This window comes from Cuculus canorus, chromosome W (genome assembly GCF_017976375.1).
Source record: "Cuculus canorus isolate bCucCan1 chromosome W, bCucCan1.pri, whole genome shotgun sequence".
NCBI lineage: Eukaryota > Metazoa > Chordata > Aves > Cuculiformes > Cuculidae > Cuculus > Cuculus canorus.
Window position 1 is genome coordinate 14,610,299 of NC_071440.1, and position 26,710 is coordinate 14,637,008.

The 26,710-nt window shown below is 41.1% G+C and overlaps 1 protein-coding gene across 1 annotated transcript in view; it reads right to left on the reverse strand.

Moving 5' to 3' along the window:
- LOC128850230 (protein mono-ADP-ribosyltransferase PARP8-like) overlaps positions 1-26,710 on the reverse strand; it is a 161,106-nt gene that overhangs the window by 27,349 nt on the left and 107,047 nt on the right. The window contains exons 8-15 of the mRNA XM_054053222.1: positions 23,830-23,924; positions 14,837-14,897; positions 13,731-13,821; positions 9,726-9,792; positions 7,926-8,051; positions 5,343-5,904; positions 4,253-4,306; positions 4,062-4,157 (exon numbers count right to left, since the gene is read on the reverse strand). Of these exons, the coding sequence (XP_053909197.1) occupies positions 4,062-4,157; positions 4,253-4,306; positions 5,343-5,904; positions 7,926-8,051; positions 9,726-9,792; positions 13,731-13,821; positions 14,837-14,897; positions 23,830-23,924 (1,152 nt within the window). The remainder of the gene's footprint in view (positions 1-4,061; positions 4,158-4,252; positions 4,307-5,342; positions 5,905-7,925; positions 8,052-9,725; positions 9,793-13,730; positions 13,822-14,836; positions 14,898-23,829; positions 23,925-26,710) is intronic.

The following is a 26,710-nucleotide window of genomic DNA, read 5'->3' on the forward strand; positions in this document are numbered from 1 at the left end:
ATAATAAGATTCCACCTGAGCCTTCTTTTCTCCAGGCTACACAGTCCCAGCTCTTTCAGTGTTTCCTATGTGAGATGCTTCAGTCCCTTAATCATCTTAGTGGCCCTTTGCTGGACTCTCTCCAGCATGTGCATGTCTCTCTTGTACTGGGGAGCACAGAACTGGATGCAATGCTCCAGGTATAGCCTCACCAGTGCTGGGTAGAGGGGAAGAATCACTTCCCTCCACCTGCCGGCAATTTTATTGTCTAATGCAGCCCAGGATATCATTAACATTCCTTGCGACGAGGGCACGTTGCTGGCTGATGTTCAACTTGGTGTCCACCAGAACCCTCAGGGCCTTTCCTGCCAAGCTTCTTTCCAGCTGGGTGGTCCCCAGCATACATTGGTGCGTGGAGTTGTTCCTCCCTAGATGCAGCACTTTGCACTTCTTGTTGAAATGCATGAGACTCCTGTTGCAATGGAGATTCATCCATCATCAGCTATTCTCAAATCCCTAATCTGTCACAAGTGTATATAACAACATTTATTTGTGCACATATACAAGTTTCTGGAAACTTTAATCTCTCAGTGCAATCACACTTGGCTGGACAAATTGTCAAGGGCCTGAGGTGGCCCCCTTTGCATAAGGGATTTGTCCCTGTGATGCTGCCAGCGCAATATAAGGGACATAAGAGATCTGCCCCTGTGACACTATTAGCGCGATCCTAGCAGGCTGGACAAATTGTAAAGGGCCCGAGGTGGTCCCCCTTCCATGAAGGATTTCTCCCTGTGATGCTGCCAGCACAAATCTAATAGGCTGGTGAGATTGTAAAGAGCCTGAGGAGGTTCCCCTGTGTTCCCTTGCTCTAACTAAAATGTGACGCTGGCCTTCAACTAGACTTTGTGCCACTGATCACCACCCTTTGAGGCCATCCCTCCAGCTAGTTTTCAGTCCACCTCATGGTTTGCTCATTTAGTCGATGCATCAACATTTTGTCTATGAGGATCTTATGAAAGACAGTGTCAAAAGCCTTACTGAAGTCCAGGGAGACAATATCCACTGCTTTCCCCTCATCTACGAGGCTAGTTTTTTCATCATAGAAGTTTATCGAATTGGTCAAGCATGACTTCCCCTTGGTGAAGCCATGCTGACTACTCCTGATGATTTTCTTGCCCTTAATGCACCTGGAAATGGTTTCCAGGCTTAGCTGTTTCATCACCTTCACAGGGATCAAGGTGAGAGTGACCAGCCTGTAGTTTCTTGGGTCCTCCTTCTTGCCCTTATTGAAAACAGGAGTGACATTTGCTTTCTTCCGGTCTTCAAATATGATAGTATATGACAATATACTTTTATTATACTTATTTTAATTAGATCCTTAAATATAATGACCAATTTTATTAATGACTCATGTTAACATTATAGTTAAATGTTTGTAATAAAAGTACTGTTATCACATGCTGAATTTCTAAACCAAGATATCTCTCTACCAATATAGCAGCAAAACTGTTGCATTATTAAAATGCAACGTAGTCATTCCTTAGAATATTACCACCAGCATTAAAAAAAAGTTAATAGCCTTTTGATATGGAACCAAATAATGTTGAAGTTTCTTTAGTGCATTATTTAATCTGCTTTGCAAAATACATTTTTTAGCTAGATGAACCAAATTATATGGTTGAGAAGGACCTTTGGAGTTCACTCAGTCCTTTTATTCTCTCATACAGGACTAGTTTTATCTAAACTTTACCTAAAATTTTAGATAAAGCTAAAATTAGCTTTCTCTAATGCTTTATCAAGCAGTGGAACAGGTTGCCCAGAGAGGCTGTGGAGTCTTCACTCTTGGAAACATTCAAAAGACAGTGAAACGAAGTGGATGAAACAAACTCCAGTTTCAGGGGGGTTTCACTAGACACCCCCTATGGGAGAATATCTCAGTACTTCAGAATGGGCTTTCTGAAAGTAATTAAAATTTCCTAAGTTTACTTCTAACATTTAGTCTACTATGTTTGACAGAAATCAGGATAACCTATTTAACTATTTAAACAACACGTGAAAGAAATACCAACTGTTTGCAATGTCAGAAAAAAGCATTTAAAAATGTTTTTGAAACAATTAATATATAGCCATTAATTACAGACAAATAATAGCCCATGACTCACTCATCTAAACAACTTCTTTATTGAGAACAAATTCAAAGACAGCAACATGTGGCTTTGTCTAACAGTTTAAATAAGCAGACTCTTATTGTTTTCAGGTTTATCAGGTCTGTCTTCTTCATCTCTCCTCAGCACAAAACCTGTGTCTGACCTTGTACTTCCTACCTTTTTTCAAAGCTGAGCAAAGAGCTACTTCAGAAGAGACTGATGACAGAGCTCCTGAGAACTGTGCAGCACAGTTGCCTTGCAGGAGGATGCAGCCTCTTTCTCTGTGATTCTTTACATGAGAAAAATGAGCAGTTTGGATATAAAAGCTGCAGTCCCAATGCTTGCTAATGATTTCAAAGCTGTTTCTTAATCCTTTTATGAAAAGTGAAATATGTAGGATTCTGATCACTGTTAGGAGTAACTGCATGAAATGGTATGGCCTATGCTATTCAACAGGTTAAATATTTTTTCTTCTTATGGTCCATGTATTCATTGAATTTTCCCTGTGCTTTGCAGAAAGACTGCAAATCATGCCACATGGTGATTTCAGGGAATTTGCAGTTTTCAGTGGCATTCTATAAAACTGTGTATCACTAAGCACCCAATTTGGCTTTTATAACTTTGGATGCACTGTAAATGATCATTAGATATCACTGTGTTCTTAAAATAAATACTAAAGAAACATGCTATGATGAGAAATTACATCCATCCTCATCTTATATGGGAAAGGTGTGAATACCTAGATGAAAGCATCACCTATTTTTTACTGGCATTTTATAAAGGGGATGGAATGAAGTAATGGACCATGGACCTTTATAAAGATGAGTGTTATAGCTTCATGATGCATCATAGTACTTTTCTAAGACTCCTTCCATTCCTATTAGCAGCTTATTTACATATCCCACCTGCAGTCAGAATGCCTGACTATTGTGCCACTAAGTGTCACAGGGGATGATGCTGAATTGACTTCTGCTACCATGTAAGCAATAACCTTCCTGAATTTAGCTCCATGGAACTATCATAGATGATGTCTGCTTCATCTTATGTGTAGTTGCTCACCACACTGTGGAGAAATTGGCAGATGAACACACTGAACAGTTTTCCATGGCTTTAATCTTTTAGGGTTACTCACATTTCCATAGGATTCAGGACACATGAAACAAGGTTTCTAAACTGCAAGATCAATCTTAAAGATAAGAATTTTATTGTCCTATATACTCTTTTACAAAGCTACACTGATCCAGTAGCTCCAGGCAGGGTGTGTCTTTCATGACCAATCTTATTCTTTTTCACTATGAGAGGGTGCAGCGTTCAGCATGCAAAATTCCTGGTTCCCAGTTATAATGGGAAAGGAACTGGACAGTATTTGGGCATACTGAACCACAACAGTGCCCCTGGACTAGGTCACTGCTAGATCAGACACTTCAAAGAGAATCTCTTTCCATTGCCTTTTTTACCACATTAAGGAGCATGGTTCATTCTAGTGGCCCATGAGCAAAAGTGTCACAAGAACTTCATGACCTTGTAGCACTGTCACCCATGTATCTGAATACCCTGGTCATGGCTTGATAGGAGCTAACAGACTGAGGTGACCCTAAGCTTTTAAAGGAGTGTCAGAGGACCAGGAAAGCACTCTACCGCACTTCCTCTAGCTTATCTCGTCCTGACTACTCTAGCACAATAGTGTTCAATGAAATGCAACTCTTTTATGTTTCTATGATTATTATACAAGCATGCTTTCCACCTCCCTTGCTTGCAATATATTTTCTTTCAAATTTACAGTAAAATCTAGTTAATGTGCATTACATTTTTGCATCTTAAAAGGATATTAGGATGAAACATGTCTGAAATAATTCAATAGTTTTATAACATGTTTGTATCATCCATTGCTATTTAAGGTATTAGAAAATACATTGTTTATCTCAGCAAGCTTACCCTTAGCATAGGGCCATTCTGGAACACATGGGGTTCATCACAAACTACACAGTATTCATTCAATACTGGTATCCGCTGTTCAGCAAATTCAATAGTCTGAAAACAACGAAAATGAGAAAAACAACATCTGCTTAAAAATAATTAACAGTTGGCTCATGCTCCACAGTGTTTCATAAGATATGACATCCTACCTGCACAAGAAAGCCATGGTCACGTACCAGAATGCATTTTGCACCATAATTTTGCTGCAAGATAAAGTTCAGGCAACATCAGTGTTGGTAGGCTAATTATGAGGAAATGGTAAAATATTTGAATTTTATGCATGTGAATATATTAAACAATATTTGCATCTAAAAAGATCTCTCATTTGCATAAATCAAGCATTACACGTAATCAATTCCTTTGCTGTTTGCTGAGCATGGGGTAGATTTTTAGCATTTCTTTTCAGTTTTTAAATCTGATGAGGTTTTGTATTTCAGTATCCCAAAACCTTTAACCTCAGATGGAAATATCAATGCCTTCACTCCATTCTAATAAACTGGCATTTGGTAATTTCCTTTAAATTTTAACTGCATATTGTCTGTCCAAATATAGGCTATATGCTTAGGCTTGAAAGAGAGCTTAAAATCTTTTTCTTGTATATATTCACTATGATCTCACTTCTGTGAGCACCACACTGATAGATCTCTGTGCTCAGATCCCACTCAGATTCTGTCTTTTTATTTCAACATACAACAAATAAATTAGAAGGAAATTTTGTTTTAGGAGTCAGTAAAATACAAAAAACTCTCTGGGCTGATATTTATCTCAATTAACCCTTGTTTTAAACAAGAGTAAGACCAGCTCCAATGGACAGTTGCTTCCCCCACAAAGCAAACAGGGAAATGAGAAAAGAACTATGTGACCAAGCCAATTTTGCAGCACAGAAGCTCACACTCTCCTTCCTTTGTGCAGCAATAAAGGAGACAGGGAAGGAAGTGGATGATTAAACTTTTCCAATGGCTAGCAACTGTACATTGATCTGTATTCAATGTGATGTAAAATTTCTGTCTTGACCTAAGCAAATTCTGGTTTTATAACTTAAATATAGGTGCATGCACAGTTGTCTAAATCCTTAAATAGCTGACTCCATTGTTCTTGTCTTCCAATATATTCAATATACCCAATATATTCCCTAACAGATGTCTTAAGTATCAATCAATGCCTTTGCATAATAAACATAACAGTAGATTTGGAAAATAATAGGAGGAAAATGAGCAGAATAAAAAAATTAATACACACAGCAGCTTGTGAAGGTGATGATGAAGATGGTGTTAAGATACCAATAAGCCCTGAGGTAAGAGAGGGGCTCCTGCCCTCTGCTATGGTGGACTCCTTGAACGGCTCCATTTTGGATGATTTGGGGGCATTGGAGTAAGTTTTGCTGAGAAACTTGTGATTCTTCAATCCATCCAGTTCTTCCATTCTAAGATTACTGAAGTAGGATCTGCTTAAAAGTTTGTGGGGCTTCAAGGTGCTGTTGTGCTCACATTGAGGGTCCCCAGAACATGACCTACTTAACAGCATGTGGGGCTTTAAAGTGATGCACTCCTGCTTGATGGCTGCAGAGCAAGAACGGTTCAACCGTTTGTGCATTTTAATATCTATTGTCTGTTCAGTCCTAGGGTCATTCAATAACAAGCGGCCAAAGGTTCTGTTTGATTTTGTGGTACACATGTCCTCTGCCTTAACTGTGCTAGAGTAAGTCTTTCTCAGTAGCTTGTGAGTTTTGGAGATCTCACCCTGTTCTGACTTCAGTTTTGATTTATTTTTACCACAGCCAGGTGGAAGATAACTTGGCGACCTTAAAAATAAAGAAGGGGAAGATACAGTTGGAGAATAATCAGTCTTGTACAAATCAAACAAGTCCAAACACATGTACAATTTTTTAAGTGCCACCTGTCTTTATGTATTTGACTAGTGATAAACACCACCCAACATTAAAAAAATGAGCAATTGTATGTAGGACTAATTTCCCAATACCAAATAGACATCTTACTCCTATTTATTCACAAACCCATCCATTGAAAAGATGACTGACTACTTAAGATGAGTTATATCCTTACAGTTCTTTGTAAAGGTCTCTATGTCTCTAAACAAATCATTTATTCAGGAGATTATCTTTGAAATGAAAGCCACATATTTCACACAAGATTATATGACATTTTTCTTATCAAAATCTATCTTTCCTATGTAATCATCATGGCACGATCCCATTAAAGTTATTGTCTTTTGGACACGGCATGACAAATTCTATGTCCAGATACAATGGATGATATAATGAGCAGTGAATCTTGCAGGCAGTAAATCAAATTTAACTCAGCTGAACTTAACATTTTTTAAAAAAATCTTACAATAATCTGGGTGCTTTGTGGAAGACAATTTGATGCCCTTTTTTCTCTCCTGTTTTAGACAAATTCTAGCTCTGTAACACTAGAAATGAGAATGTGAGGAGCTTAAATTATGAATGAAGAAAGTAAAGAACAAAAGGTTTTTATGAAACAACATTCACATGAACTGTCACATTTCTGTAAGGCTCACATTCACCTGTGTCATCACCTTGCAAAGTAAGAACCATCATCAGCTTAATCTTTGGAGTATTTTTTGGGCTTCAATCAAATAGAAAAGAATTAAAACCCCAAGGGGAGAGGCTGACAGGTTTCAACATCCTGTTATCAAGTGGTGACAGTGGAAAATGCATGTGGAGGTTGCTGAGTCACTTTTGTAGTTGGCTTATTACCACTCTTGGGCAGACAGGAAGAACCAATGGTGGTCTAAGGAGAGAGAGAGGGTCCCCATGTTTGGGCTGAGTGATCTTTGGACAGGCACGGCAGCAGCAGCCTAATCAAGAGGAAAAAGACTAAGCTGGCTTTTGTATGCCCTTTTGTATGCACTAGGCAATGGTGTGTGGCATGGTAGAAAATGGGTAAGCTTTCTACTTAAAACATCATCTTCCTCTTCTACCTTTGAAAAGGCAAATAATCTTTTGTTATCTTTGACATCATTTCCTTCTTCAATGTGAGTGATCACTGTACTCCATCTCTTTTATATATATGAAATTTAAAATGACAAAATTAATAATAAAGAAGGAATGTTCAAAGAAGCATTCAATTCAAATGTACAGAAGGGGTGATCTGTCTACCCTTCATAAACAGGAAAACACACTCGTCACATTCTTGAAAGAGATAAAATCAGAGCCTGATTTTACAAACACTTTTTAAAGAGTATGAGTAATTTGCAGAAGTCATAATGAATCCAAGTGAGCAATTCACAAACTACTTCTTATGTTTTTAATGCCTTTGTTCTTTGAAATTCTGTGCCTGCATTTCAGAAGTGGTGAACACTGATGTGCTCAAACAGCGGAGACGCGTGGATGCTCAGCAGCTCTAAAGATCAGTGTTTCATTAATGACAATTCTAGTTTTAAAAAATTAAAAATATGCACAGTTGTGAAAAGAACAGCTAGACAGTGACAAAATTTATATATATATAAAAAATATATTTTAATATATCAGTCAAATGTTACCAAGCTAGTAAAGATACAAATACAACCAAGTTAAGTAATATAAAATGAATTATTTTGAATTCTAGATGAATCATGGCTGTTTCAGAGAGCAGAGCACTGAAATGCTCTTCCTTCAAATAGACTTAGAAGTTGCAATACTACCTAGTTTGTTTTTGATGTCATGCAAAGTAAGGACTGGAAACCCATGAGGTAAGATACAGAGAACTTCTCTGTGGAGAAAAGTCAACATTTCACCTTGTGAAATCTGCTGTGGATTTTTAAGGGGATATGGTGGTAACAGCTCATTTTCCTTGCTATTACCTGCGCAATGCAGAAAAGATGTGCAGAGGAGTTTTCACCTTTTTCTCAGACACTTTCTTATTGTGCATACAATTAGATTTCTCTTTGCTGTTCTTCCACTGTTGTGTAACAAATGTCTGCATGATTCTGCAAATTAAGAAAGAAAAAAAAGATTTTCTTATTCTAGCCAAGACATACTCAATTTAATACTATGGTCTCTCAGTTCACCATGTAGGTAACATGATGCAGTGTCCTCAGACAATTTCTCCGTCACATATGTGGACTGACAATTGCGTGCTTCAGCTCCTCAAAAATGCTTCCCCCCCCCCCCCCCTAAAACTAATTAATGGAACATGGAACTCTTATTGAGAATACAGTCTGTGCGAATAACCACCATAAGACATATTTATACCTCTCTTGGAGATTCAGAGACAAACTGATTCAAAGACATCCTATCCAACTATAGTTGTCTGTCTCTCCAGTGACTACAGAGTGAGGCTACAGCATACACACTGCTCAAGTAGGAGCATATTCTCCTAAAGCACAAACATGAAGGTAGGAATGTTGAATATTACACTATCCAAAGGGATTTACAGAGAAGACAGAGCCAGACACTTCCCAGAGATGCATAGCAAAAGGCAGTGCTCACAAATTGTAGCAAGCGAAGCTAAAACATAAGATTATAAAGAAAAGACATCCAGAGAAGCATGGTTAAATACAACAGGTTGCCCAAAAAGGCTGGAGATGTTCACAGCTAAGCTGTCTGAGGCCTGAAGTGAACTAATCTAACTTTGAAGTCAGCATTACTTGGAGCAGGAGGTTGCACTAGGTGATCTCCAGCACTCCCTTCTAAGCCAAATTACTCTGACTCTAATCTAGCAGTGGGGGTCTACGAGTGATAAAGTCTAAGTGGAAGTTGGTATGGACTATGTAAAAAGTTTACTGCCTCTTCAAAGATGAATATCCTGTTGCTCTCAGCCATTCTGTGAATTATGTAGATATGCACCTGAAAATGTTTTATGAGACCTTTGATAATTACCCAGTGCACAAATCAGGCAGCGTAAGTACTGAAGTATTTTAAGAGACTTTTCATGCCTGGGGAGCTTTTATTTTTTTTTCTTCAAAGTTGTGTACCATAGAGATTTTAATAACATTGATTCATTTGTATGATTATGAAAATGCTGCACTGAATTTCTTTAAACACCAAACAGCAAAAGATTTTTTTCTTAAGGGATTCTTACGGTTGTAAGGGTCAGATATTAAAGCCTGTATTCTTGCCACTTTATTACACATGCACAAGCATGTGAAAAGATGACTCAGAAAAATGTTATTAAATTGAATTGTACCATGAACACATGAAACTGCTAATTTTTTCAACTATTCTTTCCTCTTCTCCTCAAAACATGGATGCCCTAATTACCATGGTACATCCTAGAGGCCACTATAAAAACACAGTCTCCTTAGAGTATGCACAATGTTAAAAAAGATTCCTGCTCCAGAGGACTCACAATCTAAGCAAAAAAATGAAATTGAATGCTCCTAGCTACAGTCCTTTTGAACTTTTGTAGCTTACTTCCTAAATGGCAATAAAGTGACAGAAAACCCTGGCAGGTAGCACAAAACAAGCTTTCTCCAACAGCCGTCAAAATTCAACTTAAAAAGGCAAAACCTGTTATTTTTTATTTAAAGAAAAACAAGTTTAACACACTTTGATAAAATTAACCTGGTAACCTGTGAATTTTTTCCTACTTGACATGGTCTGGGAACTAAGAGAGTATAATATTTAAAGAAAAACAGAGCTTTACACTTTTCCAAACTTACTTTTTCAGCTGATGTCCCAGACCAAATCTTTCCTTAGTAGAGATCTGAAATACATCCACAGATGGAACTACAGAAAAAGGAGATACTGTTGATATATGAACTTAAAGCAATAATCCCTATGGGCAGGGACACCTCCCACTAGACCAGGCTGCTCAAGACCCCATCAAACCTGGCCTTGAACACCTCCAGGGATGGGGCATCCACAACATACCTGGGCAACCTGTTCCAGTGTCTCACCAGTCTCATAGTAAAGAAATTCTTCCTAATGTCTAAGCTAAATTTCCCCCCTTCAATTTAAACCCATTTACCCTAGTCCTATCACTACATGCCTTTGTAAGAAGTCCCTCCTCAGCTTTCCTGTAGGCCCCCTTCAGGTACTGGAAGGTTGCTATAAGATCTCCTCTGAGCCTTCTCTTCTCCAGGCTGAACAACCCCAACTCTCTCAGCCTGTCCTCATACCAGAGGTGCTCCAGCCCTCTGATCACCTCTGTAGCCCTCCTCTGGACCCGTTCCAACAGTTCCATATCCTTCTTATGGTGAGGATTCCAGAACTGGACACAATAATCCAGTTGAGATCTCACAAGAAAGGAGTAGAGGGGCAGAATCACCTCCCTCAACCTGCTGGCCATGCTTCTTTTGATGCAGCCCAGGATATGGTAGGACTTCTAGGCTGCCAGCGCACATTGCTGGCTCATGTTGAGCTTCTCACCAACCAGCAACTCTAAGTCCTTCTCTGCAGGGCTGCTCTCAATCACATCATCCCAGATCCTGTACTGAAATCAGTGCATGATCACTGCAGCCCAGACTGCCTCCAATCCTAATGTCACTGATGAGCAAACTTGTATTAGTGACCATCAGGTCCAAGTACTGCATCCCCTTGGGTGGGGGTCTCTATTAATTGGATTAAGAAATTATCTTCAATGCACTCCAGCAGTCTCCTGGATTGCTTAGAGTTCGCTGTGCTACTTTTCCAGCATATGTCAGGGTGGTTAAAATCCGCCAGTAGGATGAGAGCCTACAAGCACAATGCCTCCTGTATCTGGAGGAAGAAGGCTTCATCCGTAGGCTCTCGTTGATCAGGTGGCCTGTAGTATACACAAACCACAAAGATCCTTTTGCTGACTCAGTCTCTTATTCTCACCCACAACCTTTTGACCTGTTTGTGGCTAGTCTTCAAAGACAGCTCTTCACATTCACTCCATTTCCTGATACGGAGGGTAACACCTCCACCCCTCCTTCCCAGACTGTCCCTTCTGAACAGTCTGTAGCCATCAACATCCATCAATCCCACCAAGTTTCAGTAACGGCAATCAGGTCATAGCTTTCTAGCAGCACAGTAGATTCCAACTGCTCCTGTTTGTTGCACAAAATGCTTGCGTTTGTGTGGAAGCACTTCAGCTGGGCTCTTGGTCGTGTCACTTTCTTAGTGGAATAACCCTTATTTCCCTTTAGGTGTTTCATGGAAGTTTCCTTGTTGGCTCCTACTAGCTCAGGAGCCCCCAGCTCATCTCCACAAAAGTTCAACTGTGCTGCAGCATCCCCAGCACACCCCGAGGCAACAGGTGGATGGCCCATACCAGCACCCCATCCCTCTAACCATTGTGTGTCCTCCTGCAGCTTGTCATAGGCAAGCCTGATATTATCCCCCTCCCCCTTCACATCCAGTTTAAAGCTCTGTCAATGAGCCCTAAAAGCTCCTGAGCAAAGACCCTCCTCTCCGTTGAGAAAGGTGGTTCCCATCTGATAGCTGTAAACCTGGTGCTGTGTAGGCCATCCCATTTTCAAAAAATCCAAAGTTGTTATGGTGACGCCATCCACGGAGCCATGTATTAATAGACTGGGCCCTTCTGATCCTTCCAATGTCACTGCCTGCAACTGGAAGGAGGGAGGAAAAAAATCACCTGGGCCCCAGATTCCCTCACTAGCTGTCCCAAGGCCCTGAAATCTCTTTTGATCATCCTTGGGCCATGTACTGCAGCTTCATCACCTCCCATATGTAACAGCAGTAACGGATAGTAGTCTGATCACCTTACCATACTGGTAAGTTTCCTAGTGATATCCCTAACCCAGCTTCCTAGGTGGCAGCAGACTTCCCTGTGAGTAGGGTGTGCTTGACATATTGGACCCTCTGTTCCCCTCAGCAGGGAGTCTCCTACAACTGTGACTCACCTTTTCTTCCTTGTGGCAGGTGTAGTAATATGGGGGAAGGGGGGGGGCAGGGCGGGGCAGATGTCATTCTGGTCTTGGCCCCTCCTCTGGTGTAGATGGATCATCACACACATTGTCCACCGATTGATCCTCCCTAGCTATAGCCTCATATCTATTGTGCAGAGACACCTGAGGACACATGGGCAAGGAGAGGGTTCATTTTCTGCCATTTGTGGATTTGCTTCCACTTGCTACTTCCCTTCAAGTCCCTGCCTACATCCTGATGGGGGAGGATACCAGATACCTTTGATCAGGGGCTTTTTCCAGTGGCTGTCTCTGTTCCTGTTTCAGGGAGCTAAGGGTGTGGTTCCACCAGTCTATCGCTTTTTCAGACTCCCTAATGCTCCTTAGCCTCTCTACTTCCTTTCGCAGCTCTGCCACCAGGCTGAGGAGATCTTCCACCTGCTCGCACCTCACACAACTGTTGCCCCGATGCCCTCTGTTTCCAGTGCAAGCTAGTGGCACTCCCTGCAGCAAGAGACCTGGACAGCTGCATATTTTCCTGGGAGCTCAGTCTGGGCTGATGTGTCCCTTCTGACAGGTGCAGAGGATGCAGCCTCCCACCTGGTGGACACCATGGCTGGGCTCTCTCTCACCGACTGAACTCACCTCCTGAGAGCAAAGACTGCACCCTCCCTGAACCCTTCCTGCTCGCCCTGCCTGCTTGCCCTGTGCAAAGTGCCCATGCAATCTGCCCTCACCCTGCCCTTCTGATGAGCCCCGCACCTGTTTGCCTGCTCCTGTTCACTGCATTCTGGTTGCTGGCGCTCCTTAGGGGCCGTTTAAATGTGCCACTGCTTCCAGGTATGCCTTCCCCCTCCACCCCGTGGGAGCTGCTCACCCCTAGCTCCCTCCTGGACTTCCCTCATTCCACTGTGTGTGTTTCTGCCTCGATTTAGTGCCCAGCTGCAGAACTTACTGTCGATTCTCACCAACTGAGATTTACGCATTCTGTAAAAATAGCTCATTGGGACAGATTTTGCTAAACATATTATGACTGGAAATATCTATTCATTTTCCAGAGGCAGAATTCTCCCACAGATACAAGCCTGAACTGACAGCTTTCAGTTGAAGACTACGAAGTCGTGCAAGTTATGATCCAAATTATATACTTGAGGGTTTTTTCCTGTTATAAAAATATATCTGAAGTTGACTCTTGCATGTGAATATTTCCAAATCTTCAGTCTCAGTTGATTTTTCATGAGTTTGACCATTGTTACTTTCACAAGGAAGATTTACTCACATAACAACCAGAAAGAAGGATGTCATCATAACATTTAAAATTCTCATTCAAATTTAAAGATCCCCAGAGTTCACAGTCATACAGAAATCAGAAGCTGGCAGGATAATTATCATGGCCTGATTCTTTAAAGGTGCATGAAAAAGGGTTTATCAATGTGCTGCACAGATCTGTGTATGTATACCTTAGCAGTGATATCTGCATCTGTGAAGATGATCCCTGATTTCCAAAATCAGGAAATTGCATATTAGAAATTGTTGATTTTTATTCCTTAATCCCTGTTTCCTAGGGGAAGAAGCTGCATTTCAAAGGATATCAAGAAAACAAGTTCCAAATCTCAACCTGTGAAAGTTTAAACTAGATGCCCACAACATTATTGAGGCCTTAGCCATGCAAATACACATAAGAATAATTTCAAACCAGTAAGACTGCTCTCAGCAGTAGACTTAAGCACATGCAGGGTCAAAGATTTGGCAGTGAATGAGTATCTATCACCTAGTACATGGCTCAGACTGAGACACCATACAAGGCACATGAAGAATACACGGGTGACTAACCTGGACCGTTTAAGTACTGTGTAAGTGAACAGTGCAATCTCACTATTATAGGCTCTGTGCGAATTACTTCCCAAGCCACAGCAATCTCTTCCTAGTTCAAGATAAAAAGAAAACAACATACACCGTTAGCCATTATGAGGAAGTGTTGCATTTTGTCAGTCTGCCTTAGGGTTGTTATAAACCCCATCCATCCATTTACCCAGTTGTGGAATAATTACTCCAACTTTAAACTCAAGACATAGGACAAACTATTGCCTGCTAATGCCCCTAAGACCAGTGTTAGACTGCTTCCAGTTCTTGAGCATGCTCATTAAAATTGAGCGCAGGTTTCTACATAACACTACATCTGCAGTGCAGGCAGACGTTCCCATCTATCAAGAGATACTGCTTCAAAGTTGAGAAGCAAAGGAGCAAATAAAGATGGAAACTCATCCCATAACACAAGCAAAGGAATCGTTCGCTCCTTCTTAAGACTAAATAAAATAATTCAAGGTATGATCAGATTTTCTTAAATTTTAGAAAAGCCTGAGAACTTATGTGTTGTGCTGACCTGAAAATATGACATATCTGTGCAAAAGCTAATGATGCCCCTAAAAGCACTAATTTTCATTCCGCATCTAGAGGACAGGAAGTTACTGCACAGATGAGGTGAGAAAGTGTGGAGTTAATGATAGCATAACTGTTATAGAAACCATGCTGCCAGTTGACAACACCACTGTCCTGTCTCTTTTGCTAAAGACTCTCCCTAATCAGTTGCAGATGTTGAGAAACACACAGGAAAGCTCCAGCCAAGTGCTTTCATCTAACTAATGTCTAGGAAAGAAAAAAAAATAATTCATTTATATCAGTTAAAACATATACCATTCACAAAACGTTTGAAAATAAATACATATGCAGTAAATAAAAGCCTATAGACCATTTTAACAACATGATCATAAAAGAAAGGAGATCTTTCCACTGAGTAGCAAACAATAATGTGACAGCCACTTGTAAAGATCAAGTCTCTGAAAAAGGAATGTCTCAGTGATTGCCTAGAGAGTCTGATGTGTAGCAGAATTAAATGGGTGTTAATGTTCATTATGCAGTCCTGTGATTAGATTACTTACATCAAGAAAGCTAACATCAATATGCAGATCAATATCTACATCATCAATGGCTCCGTATTCCCTGAAAGGAAAGAATTACATTACATTAGGGCTCTTTAAGATACTCCTCAGCCCAGAAGTACTTATAACAGAGAAGATTTTATAAAGGATAACATTGCCTTCACAATCAGAATGGAGACAAAATACACATCTACATAGATTGGATCAATATTTCCAGTGGGTGACTGCTGCACTGAAACCTTCTTTCAGTAGATCTTGCTTAAATAGGCTAAATGTTTTTTCTACTAATTCCCCCAAATTCTTTCTCTATTGCTGCTATGCATTTTTGTCTGCACAAATAAATCAAGAAAACAATAATGGTCACGTGCTGCTCCAATTTATGACAAAAGAAAACCCTAGTTAATTTTCAAAAGTGATTTATGTTAACAGCCAGCAACCCAAGGAGAGGCTTAAGATAAATCATTGAGGACAAACACAACATGGCCTAGGGGGTGGCATATTATACCTGTGGTATTGCTTCATAGATTCAAGAATTTGTTTGTCAAAACATAAAGATTGCCCTGTAATGTACTCAAGGCAATAGCTGCCTTATTTTATCTGTCACATGCAGTATTGCTGGAATCCCCAAGGTGCAGATTTAACTTATGCTCATAGGTGTTTCATTGCTCTCCGAAATCTTAAAGTGTGACTCTTCTGCCTCTTATTTTCTAGCTCATTCTGATTGCCCTCCCCCAATGTACCTGAAGACTTCTGAAAAACAGGACTAGAAAATACTCATTCATATACCTAAATAAAAAATTACTGAAGTGGACAATTCTGTAAAAGTGCAGTCACTCTCAGTTTTTCACAAATTATCTTCTAGTCACTAGGTTTTTGCATTACACTGCATTTATGTGCTTGTTCTCACAATGACTTCCACATTTTTCTATTAAACTAGACTAAGGCAGTGTACAGTAGTAGTTGTGCGTGAATAACTTGATAGGGTAATTTTGAAATCCAAAAATATTTTTGTAAATATAACTATCTCTCAACAAAGTGGCCTCTTAGTCCATGGAAAGACCTAGTTCACATTGGAAATGCCTTGACCTCTTGTGAAATTGTGTTGAGGGAAACCCTTCCACTGAACCTCAGCATCCCAGTGGTTTTCTCTGGCAAGGGCAAACACAGAGTCTCTCTCTAGATCAGATGCATCCACACATGGGGCAGGTGAACAGTTGATCAGGGCTGCATTACCTGGAGGCTTCCCAGCCACCCTTATGACTGCTCCAGAGTCCACTCACCCAGAGCCATACGGGCACTCGCTGACCTCCTGCAGCTCACTGAAGACTTGACTTTGAAAGAGTGAAATTCTCCACCTACTGAATGGCTTAGCTACTATGCTACACAACAGTAGCCTCAATTTTTTTGTAAATTTTCCAGACGATCTAAAGAACAGATTTCTATGAACTCCTAAGTAATATTTATGAATGCAGGCTGGTGTTACTCACATGACTGAGATTCAAAAGGCTGTGAACAGGCATAATTTTATAAATTAAACAGAAACATGGTTTAACTAAACAAAGAAATATTAGTGGAAGAAAGGATAAGATAAAAATAAGTGTGGAATTTCCATATTCACTGAAATCTCTTTGCTCCCTCTCCATTACCACCATAGAAAATGAATTTTAGACACATGATGCTGAATCTAGTTTTACTTCTCCAAGCTGAAAGGAAGGAAGAAATCATGTTTTCTTCCAGTGTCTGAAGCTTATGATCTCCTGCCTACAATGGCCCCAAGAACACATCTTGATTTTGAAGTTCCTAGAGGCCCTCTGTCCATCAATGCATAAGCAATATAAATAGATGCTGAGGAGTTTGGATCAGTCAGCCCAGAGGGCTTTTTCATGGCTCTGGTGGCCAGATTTCAAAGGGCTGTGATAAAAAAGCATGCAGGTATAGGAATTTCCCTTTTATATGAGTGAGCTAGAGATAGACTGGTGGAACCACACCCTGAGCTCCAGGATACAGGAGCAGACTCGGCCACAGGAAAAATCCCAGAAGCAAAGGGATCTTCCCCCCATCAGGTTCTAGGCAGGGCCTCAAAAGGAAGTAGTGAGTGGAAACAAGTCCACCGACAGGGCAGAAAACCAACCCCCACCTTGCCCAAACCTCCTCAGGTGTCTTTCCACAACAGATTTGAGGCTCTAGATGTGGAGGACAGACCAGAGGAAAACGTGGAGGAAGATGCACCTAGATCGGAGCAAGGGCAGAGACCGCCATGGCACACACAACATATTACCACAACTTCCACGAGGACAGATAGGAGAGTCATAGTTGTAGGAGACTCTCTACTGAGGGGGACTGAGGGTCCAATATGACGAGCAGACCCCACTCACAGGGAAGTCATCAAGGGAGATGATTCTGCCCCTCTACTCCTTTCTTGTGAGACCTCAACTGGATTATTGTGTCCAGTTCTGGAATCCTCTAAATAAGAAGCATATGGAACTATTTGAACGGGTCCAGAGGAGGGCTACAAAGATGATCAGAGGGCTGGAGCATCTCTAGTATGAGGACAGGCTGAGAGAGTTGGGCTTGTTCAGCCTGGAGAAGAGAAGGCTCAGAGGAGATCTTATAGCAACCTTCCAATACCCAAAGGGGGCCTACAAGAAAGCTGGGGAGGGACTTTTTACAAAGGCTTGTAGTAATAAGACTAGGGGCAATGGTTATAAACTGGAGAGGGGCAGATTTAGACTAGACATAAAGAAGAATTTCTACACCGTGAGAGTGGTGAGGCACTGGAACAGGTTGCCCAGGGAGGTTGTGCATGCCCCATCCCTTGAGGTGTTCAAGGCCAGGTTTGATGGGGCCTTGGGCAGCCTGATGTAGTAGGAGGTGTCCCTGCCCATGGCAGAGGGGTTGGAACTATATGAACTTTAGGGTCCCTTCCGACCCAAACTATTCTATGATTGATTCTATGTATAGTTGACTCTCTGACAGCAGTAGACTACTGAAACAGGGTCAATTGTCTAGAACATATACATCTTATTAGGTGTCACTGTCAGACAGACTTGTTTCAGTCACAGAAGTGGAGCTGCAGAAGAGGGATGAAACTGAATGCTCAATATCGCTTTTGTCATCTCCAAGAATTTATGAATATTTTCAGCTGCAACAGAAGAAGCAACCATAGATGTCACTTTCTACTACAGTGAGCCCAAGGAGATCATAATGCTTCAAATGAAACAGCTGATTCATTAAATTAGATACATTAAAGTTTTTTAAATGTTATGCATAATGTTTCAGTTTTAGGAGCCTGAGAGAGCCTATTATCAAGGTATGTTCAATTTTATAGTTATCAATTCAGCAACTAAAAATCCATCTCATTAATTTGCTTGAATATCTCATTCTTTGCTCACAAGCTAGCAAGGCTGATTGACAGAGCTTTAAACTAGACTTGAAGGGGAAGGCAGATAATATCAGGCTCGCCTGTGACAAGCTGTGGGATAACACACCAAGGTTAGAGGGGTGGAGTGCTAGCGAGGCCCCTCAGCCTGTTGCTCAGAGATGTGCTGGTTACACTGCAGCACACTTGAAGTCTTACAGAGATGAGCCATGGGCTGTTGAGGTAGTAGGAGCCAATAGGGAAGCATCAGTGAAATGCCTCAAAGGAATTAAGGGGCGTTCCTCTAAGAAGGTGACATAGCTGACAGCCCAGCTGAAGACCCTCTATGCCAATGCACACAGCATGGGCAACAAACAGGAGGAGCTTGAAGCCACTATGCTGCTAGAAAGCTACGACCTGGTTGCCATTACTGAAACTTGTTGGGATGAATCCCATGACTGGAGTGTGGCTGTCAATGGCTACAGGCTGTTCAGAAGGGACAGGCAAGGAAAGACAAGTGGAGGGGCTGCCCTCTACATCAAGAAATGGATAGTGTGTGAAGAGCTGTCTCTGAAGAATAGCCACAAGCAGGTTGAAAGCATATGGATAAGAATAAGATACCAAAGCAACAAAGGGAACCCTGTGGTTGGTGTCTACTACAGGCTGCCTGATCAAGGGGAAACTATTGACAAAACCTTCTTCCTCCAGCTACAGGACACACTGTGCTCGCAGTCTCTCATCCTGCTGGGGGATTTCAACCACGCTGACATCTGCTGGAAAAGTAGCACGGTGACCTGCAGGCAATCCAAGAGACTCCTTGAGTGCACTGAGGATAAATTCTTAAACCAGGTAATAAAGAGTCCTACTAGAGGGGATGCAACGCTGAATCCGATGGTCACCAACACAAGTGAGCTCATCAGTGACATCAAGATTGGAGGCAGCCTGAGTTGCACTGATCACACACTAGAGGAATCTGCAGTTCTGAGGTATATGGGACAGGTGAAGAGTAAAGTCAGGACCCTAAATTTAAGGAAAGCAAACTTCCAGCTGTTCAAGGAGTTAGTCAAAAGGACCTCCTGGGAAACAGTCCTCAGGGACAAGGGAGCAGAAAAGAGCTGGAAGATTTTAAAGTCACTTTCCATAAAGCGCAAGAGCTCTCCACCCCAGATGTAAGAAATCACGAAAGAGGCAAGAGACTGGCATAGCTGGCTCGAGACCTACTGGTCAAACTAAAGGGCAAGAAAGAAATGCACAGGCAGTGCAAGCAGGGTCAGGTATCCTGGGAAGAGTATAGGAACACTGCCTGGTTCTGCTCTCATCCTACTGGGGGATTTCAACCACCCTGACATATACTGGAAAAGTAGCATGGTAAGCTTTAGGCAATCCAGGAGACTTCTAGACACAATCAAAGATAACTTCTTAACCTAGGTAACAGACACCCCTACTCGAGGGGATGCAATACTGGACCTGATGGTCACTAATACAAGTGAGCTCATCAGTGATGTCAAAATCAGAGGCAGACTGGGCTGCAGTGATCATGCATTGGTGGAGTTCAAGGTCCTGAGGGATATAGGACAGGCAAGGAGTTAGGACCCTGAATGAAAGAGGACTTCCAGCTCTTCAAGGAGTGAGTCAGTAGGACCTCCGGGGATAAGGTCCTCAGGGACAAGGAAGCAGAACAGAGCTGGCAAATATTTAGGGATGTTTTCCATAAAGCACAGTCCCCAGATGTAGGAAATGTGGGAGGGAAGGGAAGAGACAAGCATGGCTGAGTTGAGACCTGCTGGTCAAACTGAAGAGCAAGAGGGAACTGCACAGGCAGTGCAAGCAGGGACAGGGAACCTGGGAAGTGTATAGGGACACTGCCTGGTTGTGTATGGATGAGGTTAGGAAGGCCAAGGCACAGCTGGAGCTGAACTTGGCAAGGGAAGTGAAGACTATCAAGAAGGACTTCAGCCAGAAAAGGAAGATCAAAGAAAGCATACCCCGTCTGATAAATATCACTGGCAAACTGATGGCAACAGATGAGAAGGCTGAGGTACTCATCAACATTTTTGCCTCAGTCTTCTTTGGCAACCTCTCTTCCCACACCTCTTCTGTGCATGAGCTGCAAGACAGGAACTGGGGGAGTAAAGTCCCCCCTCGTGTAAGAGAAGATGAGATTTGTGACCACCTGAGGAACCTGAACATGCATAAGGCTATGGGACCTGTCAAGGAGCATCCTAGAGTCCTGAGGGAATTGCCTGATGTGCTTGCCAAGCCACTCTCCATGATATTTGAAAAGTCATGGCACATCGAGGACAGGGAGGTGATTTGAGACAGCCTGTATGGCTTCAGCAAGGGCAAGTCCTGCCTGACCAGCCTAGTAGCTTTCTATGATGGGGTGACCGCATCAGTGCGCACAGGAAGAGCTATGGATGTCATCTCTCTGGACTTCTGTAAAGCCTTTGACATCGTCTCCCACAACATCCTTCTCTTTAAATTGGCAAGATATGGATTTGATGGGTGGACTGTTCTGTGGATGAGGAATTGGTTGGATGGTGGCACCCAGAGTGTAGTGGTCAATGGCTCAACGTCTAGATAGAGATCAGTGATTAGCAATGTCCCTCAGGGGTTGGTTCTGGGACCGGTGTTGTTTAATATCTTTATCAATGATACAGACAGCAGGATCAAGTGCACCCTCAGCAAATTTGCAGACAACACGAAGCTGAGTGGTGCAGTTGACACACCTGAAGTACAGCATGCCATCCAGAGGGACCTGGACAAGCTTGAGAAGTGGGTTCATCTGAATCACATGCAGTTCAACAAGGCCAAGTGCAAGGTCCTGCACCTGGTATCAGTACAGGCTGGGGAATGAGAGCAGCCCTGAGGAGAAGGACTTGGGGGTACTGATGGATGAGAAGCTCAACATGAGTCAGCAATGTGTGCTTGCAGCCCAGAAGGACAACCATATCCTGGGCTGCATCAAGAGAAGCATGGCCAGCAGATTGAGGGAGGGAATTCTGCTCTGCTTTTCCACTCTGATGAGACCCTACCTGGAACACTGCATCCAGCTCTGGAGCCCTCAGTGCAAGACAGACATGGACCTGTTGGAGTGGGTTCAGAGGAGGGCCACAAAAATAACCAGAAGGATGGAATGCCTCTCCTGTGAAGAAAGGCTGAGAGAGTTGGTGTCAGAGACTAATTCTTTAACAGAAATGGTATACCTTAATTACTTTCTGCCCATGGAACTGCAGGAAGGAGACAAGGCAGTGTCTCTGCCAACTTGCTTATCATGACTGCACTTGCATGCTGAAAGAGGTCATATGGCAATCCTACTGGTAGAGGGAACAAGTGCAGGATGATCACCAAAAACCCCAGAGACCACTAAAGACCCCCAGACTCATTTCCAGAACATTCCAGAAGGGGCACTATGAACAAATGAACCCTCCCTTCAAGGACCCTAATCTATAAATAACACTTTGGTAACGGCGTTGGTGTGCACATCCACCATCCTGGGACCCTGGAGACACCACTAGATCCTCGGGATGGTGATCTTCTTACAGTTTTCTCTCTTTCCTTTTCCTTCTTCTTTTCTTTCTTGCTTTCTCATCTTCCTTACTATAGATTTAGCAAGCCAATGCCTATCTTATTCCAAAGATAAATATTTAAATAAATTTCTTTCAAATCAATCATTTGGCTTCACCTTAATTTAGCCTGAGGGGAACAAACCCCACAAATTTTATGGGGAGCCTCAGTGTCTTCCCCAGAGACCCTCGACAGCGCAGTTTGGTTCACAGCAGTTGGGGTTGTTCATCCTGGAGAAGAGAAGGCTCTGGGGAGACCTTATTGCAGCCTTTCAGTACTTAAAGAAGCTTAAAAGAAAGATGGAGAAAAATGTTTTAGCAGCATCTGTTGTGATAGGACAAAGGGTAATGGTTTTAAACTAAAAGAGGGTAGATTTAGACTAGATACAAGGAAGAAGTTTTTTACAACGAGGGTGGTGAAACACTGGAACAGGTTATCCAGAGAGGTTGTAGATGCTCTGTCCCTGGAAAGAGTCAAGGTCATGTTGGACTGGACTCTGAGCAACCTGATCCAGTTAAAGATGTCCCTGCTGACTGCAGGGGCTTGGACTAAATGACCTTTAAAGGTCCCTTCCAATGCAAACTATGATTCTATGATTTCCTAAATCTATACATGACTGTTTGGATTTTAATTCCTCAGGTCCTCTAAATGCAATTAATTTCCACTTAATTTGAAAATGTGTAGTATACCATAGATGTAGCCATACTTTCTCAGACTAAAATAACAGAGCTTATTGTTTAGAAGTTAATGGGAATTATTACTTGCAATATATGTATGCCCAAGGTTACAATCATAGAATCATAGAATCATAGAAAAGTTAAGGTTGGAAGGGACCTTAAAGATCATCTTGTTCCAACCGCCCTGCCATAGGCAGGGACATCACACTAAATCAGGCTGCCCAAGGCCTCATTCAACCTGGCCTTGAACACCTCCAGGGATGGGGCATCCACAGCCTCCCTGGGCAACCTGTTCCAGTGCCTCAACACTCTCATAGTGAAGAAATTCTTGCTAATTTCTAGTCTAAATCTGCCCCTCTCCAGTTTATACCCGTTCCCCCTGGTCCACAATCAGACTGTTTCAAATCACAGACAGTCTGTTCCTTTTATTTTGTCTTAAACTGCTGTTTTTAAGCACGAGCAGAATTCAGTTTATCAAACCACGTCTCCCTTCCACTTGTGGGTTGGGGGAGGTCGGGACGCAATGGGTTAGTATTTTCTTTGTGTTTTATTACTTGTTTTTTATGATAACATTGATATTTTCTTTGTAATACATCTGACAGGTCTGTTCCATCTTGCCTACCTGTTATTTTTTTGAAATTATTAAGATTACATAGACGGAAAATGAAGTTATAAAAGACCTGAAGCATATTAAAAAAATCATACAGCTATGCCCTATGGCAGATTCATGCACACTCGTATTCCCAACAGAATCTCTGCAATCCACCCCTGACTAAGGTTCCACCATTTTCCTTTGTAGGATACTTTAGTTTCCCACAATTAGAAATATTTCCTAAAATCTAATCAAGTTCTTGTTCATTGCTAACAAAGCTAGTTTCTTATTGTCTCTCTCTCATGATGACAATAGAGAAAGTTGATCACTTCTCCTATCTACAAAAAGCTTTAGTTTTTGAAGAACTGTTTTTATGTCCTCTTCTGTCTTTTTTCCAGACTAGACAAATCTAATTCCTTCAATCTTTCCCTAGGGAAAATATTTACTAAATCTCTTATTATTCCTCTTGTTCACCTCCAGGATAAAAGACAGGATGTGACAGAAAAGATTAAAAATGGTTTAGAGTAATGATGAATAGTAATTTTCAGCACAATACAACAGCGTGATCAAATACTGACTGAACTTCCAGGGTTTGTTCTCAGCATAGTCAGTTGTACTGAACCACAAAAAGGAAAAAACAAAATCAGCATTACTGGCAGCCAGCAGTACTCCTTCCTTTTGCCACAATATACAGAAATCATCAGAAGAGACTCGTGTTTTGGCAGAGAGGGAAGGTCCACATGGAAGTCAATCTCCAAATCGTTAAAGATTCCACAATACAGAAAGGTCAATGACATACCTGAGAGATACTGCATTAGGTCCATAGATCTCTCTCACTGCTGTCAAATCAGCTTCCATCTGTGGATGCTTGTGAAGTTCTCCATCATAGCTAACCTACCAGAAAAAAATATTCTAGGAGTTCTTATTTATTTCATTGCTGGCACCTAATGTAGGCTCTTGAAAGTTCCCCCTGCAAAATATGCTGCATAAAGATTCCTTGATGCCATGCTCAGAAAGGATGCTGTGCTGATAAGCTGAAGCGCTGAAATGGTATAGCCCTCCTAAGCAATGTGATTGGCAAAGCAGGCACTTCTGCGTCAAAATTCCAGAGAGTCCCAGTCCTTGTTTGTGGGAAGAGAAGCTGCAAATACTCATCCCTCTGTCCTGTCTGTTCTGGGCCACTTGTGCCTTTTAAAATGGATAAGCAGGATAAAAACTAGATCTCCTCAGTCATAGCATCCCAGTATAACCACTACAGGACAAAGGCTTACTCCCCCTTGCATGTTGTCGCACTCTCATATTTTAGACACAGAATGGCTTGGGCTCAACAAGAGAAGCAAGAGACTATACTATATACCAAGTGTCTCAGCATCCAAGTTACATTTTCAATCTACTCGTTGGCTGTATTTGACTATTCTATCTACCGATGAGATCACATCAGATCAAAAAGAAAAATAATTAAAGAACACTTTCCCATTTTAAGTATTTTTCCAGAGAAGGTGTAAAGAAACATGTTTAGACATCATCCTCATTTCTTAAAACTCTGCATGGAAAGTGTAAACAGTTATGTTAGCGTTTGCACTATAAAGAAAAATTGTGAGCTGTTTTGGTTTGAAGTTGAAATAATTAATATCCTCCTATCTTCTACAATTACCAAAATACCTTTTTAGGCTTGTAACAATCTATTAAAAATCAATTGCTACTTTCTCTTTAAGCAATATGCTCCTGACTGTGTGAGCCTAATTCTACATCTTTACACCAATTAGAATGACAATAATTCCACAAAAGTCGAAAAACTCCTCGGATTTGGACAGATTCAGAAATGAAAGTAGGATTTGGCTTGTACCTTTGACAAATTCAGAGAGCAAAGCACAAGACTGCAATTTATCCCTTTAGACATATATACATCCTTATATAGGAATTCCTGCTGAGAATTCTTGCTGTTGCAGAATTGTATCTAACTGCAGTACTGTTTCTTCGATTTGTACATCCAAATCTATAGAAGACCAGTGCCATGACACTTTCAGCTCTGATACCTAGAGATGTACTTTTCAATCTAATTAAATAAATTTTAATAACATTAAAATAATAAACAGCCTATCACTTTTTACATGTGAAAAATTAACAAAGAATAATTTGATTAGACTTAGAATTCTTCAAATATAAGGCACAGAATTCATTAGCATAGCATGGGCATGTATTATCAGAGATATCAATGATATTCATGACCAGAAGGGTATAAGCCAAGTATCCCTGCCTTGTTTGGACAGGCATGTCAGAATAATTTCCCAAGTAGAAGAGCACAGGAAGAAAACTTTTATTATATTTTTTTTCCACTTAAGGCAGGAGCAAACCATTCCTTTTTACGTGCTAATTACTCAAAGATTAATTCTTTAAAGATGCATCAATAATTGCTGTCCTGCTTCCAAAGAAAGAGCAATCATTGCACTCATAGCTATGGCTCATCCATCACCTTTGTTGGTCCTAAATCACAGCTTTTAAGGAGTCTTCTGCATCAATAATAGTAAAATCCAAAAGGACCCCTATGCAGAATATGGAACTACTCAACATAATGCTTTCTCCAATCTATTTTCTGATGGTAAGAGGTTATGAACTCAAAAAGGAAACAAAGCAGTGTTCTGGCAAATTTTAAGATCACAACATGGTATTTTCCATCCCTGAATTAGTCCCACAGACATTCTGATGCACTCAGAGGAGACTGACAGAGTTTTGTATATCTACATTTGCAAGTATGTCCTGTAACTGAAGCACAAGAGAGAGAGTGCCAAAGGCAGTAGTTTTACCGTTTCTAACTCCTGTTCAATTTTGCAAATGTAGAAGATAAAGATTCAAAGTAAGAATTAACAAAGAATCTCAGAGAAAGTGAATATAGAAGCTAAAACATCTGATATCTTTGCTGTGTCTGAAAGGTCTCTGCTTAGAAAGTCTCAGTTTTTAATCTTAGACCTGATTCAGATTATTTTGTCCCACATAATGACACACTGAAAATCAATAGGACTTAAGCTATTGAATCACTTAGCTATTTTAAAGTTTTTATCCATTAAATCCTTAGGGAGGATTACAAGCAGGTGCCTAGGAAGTGGATACAAACATTAATTTATGACCAAAAGGTCATATCTTGTTTTCACTGTCCATCAAATGCCATTTCTCAGTTTCCATGGTCCTTGTTTCATCATCAGTTGCTCTCTTGTCTTTCAGTAGTAACCACTTGGAAATGTTAGAATTATCCCTGACCTCCATGTTTCCAAGTGTATTGCACACAATTACACTAGCATCTATTCCCTCTAGTTACTAAAGTCAATATTTTTGTCCCCTTTCTCTGTGGACACAGCACACACTTGTGTCAAATGAAGCAATTTACCTTACTGGTTTCCCACATATACAGTCAAATATTTTGTTTTTCCAATATACCTGATGCTCATTTAATAACTCTTACAATTTATTTTAAAAAGGACTGTTCTTTTTCTCTTTCCAGGGACTTCACTCATTATCTGATTTCCTATATATTTCCTAAGTCCTCAACCTTTTTTTTAAAATTCTTCTTTAGAATTTTGTCTTTTTGACCATGACATTTTAAATTAAAACTTTCCTTTATTATTTCTTGTTAAATATACTTTCTATGATATCTTTGGGGTTTTTTTTGTTTGCTTGTTCTCCTT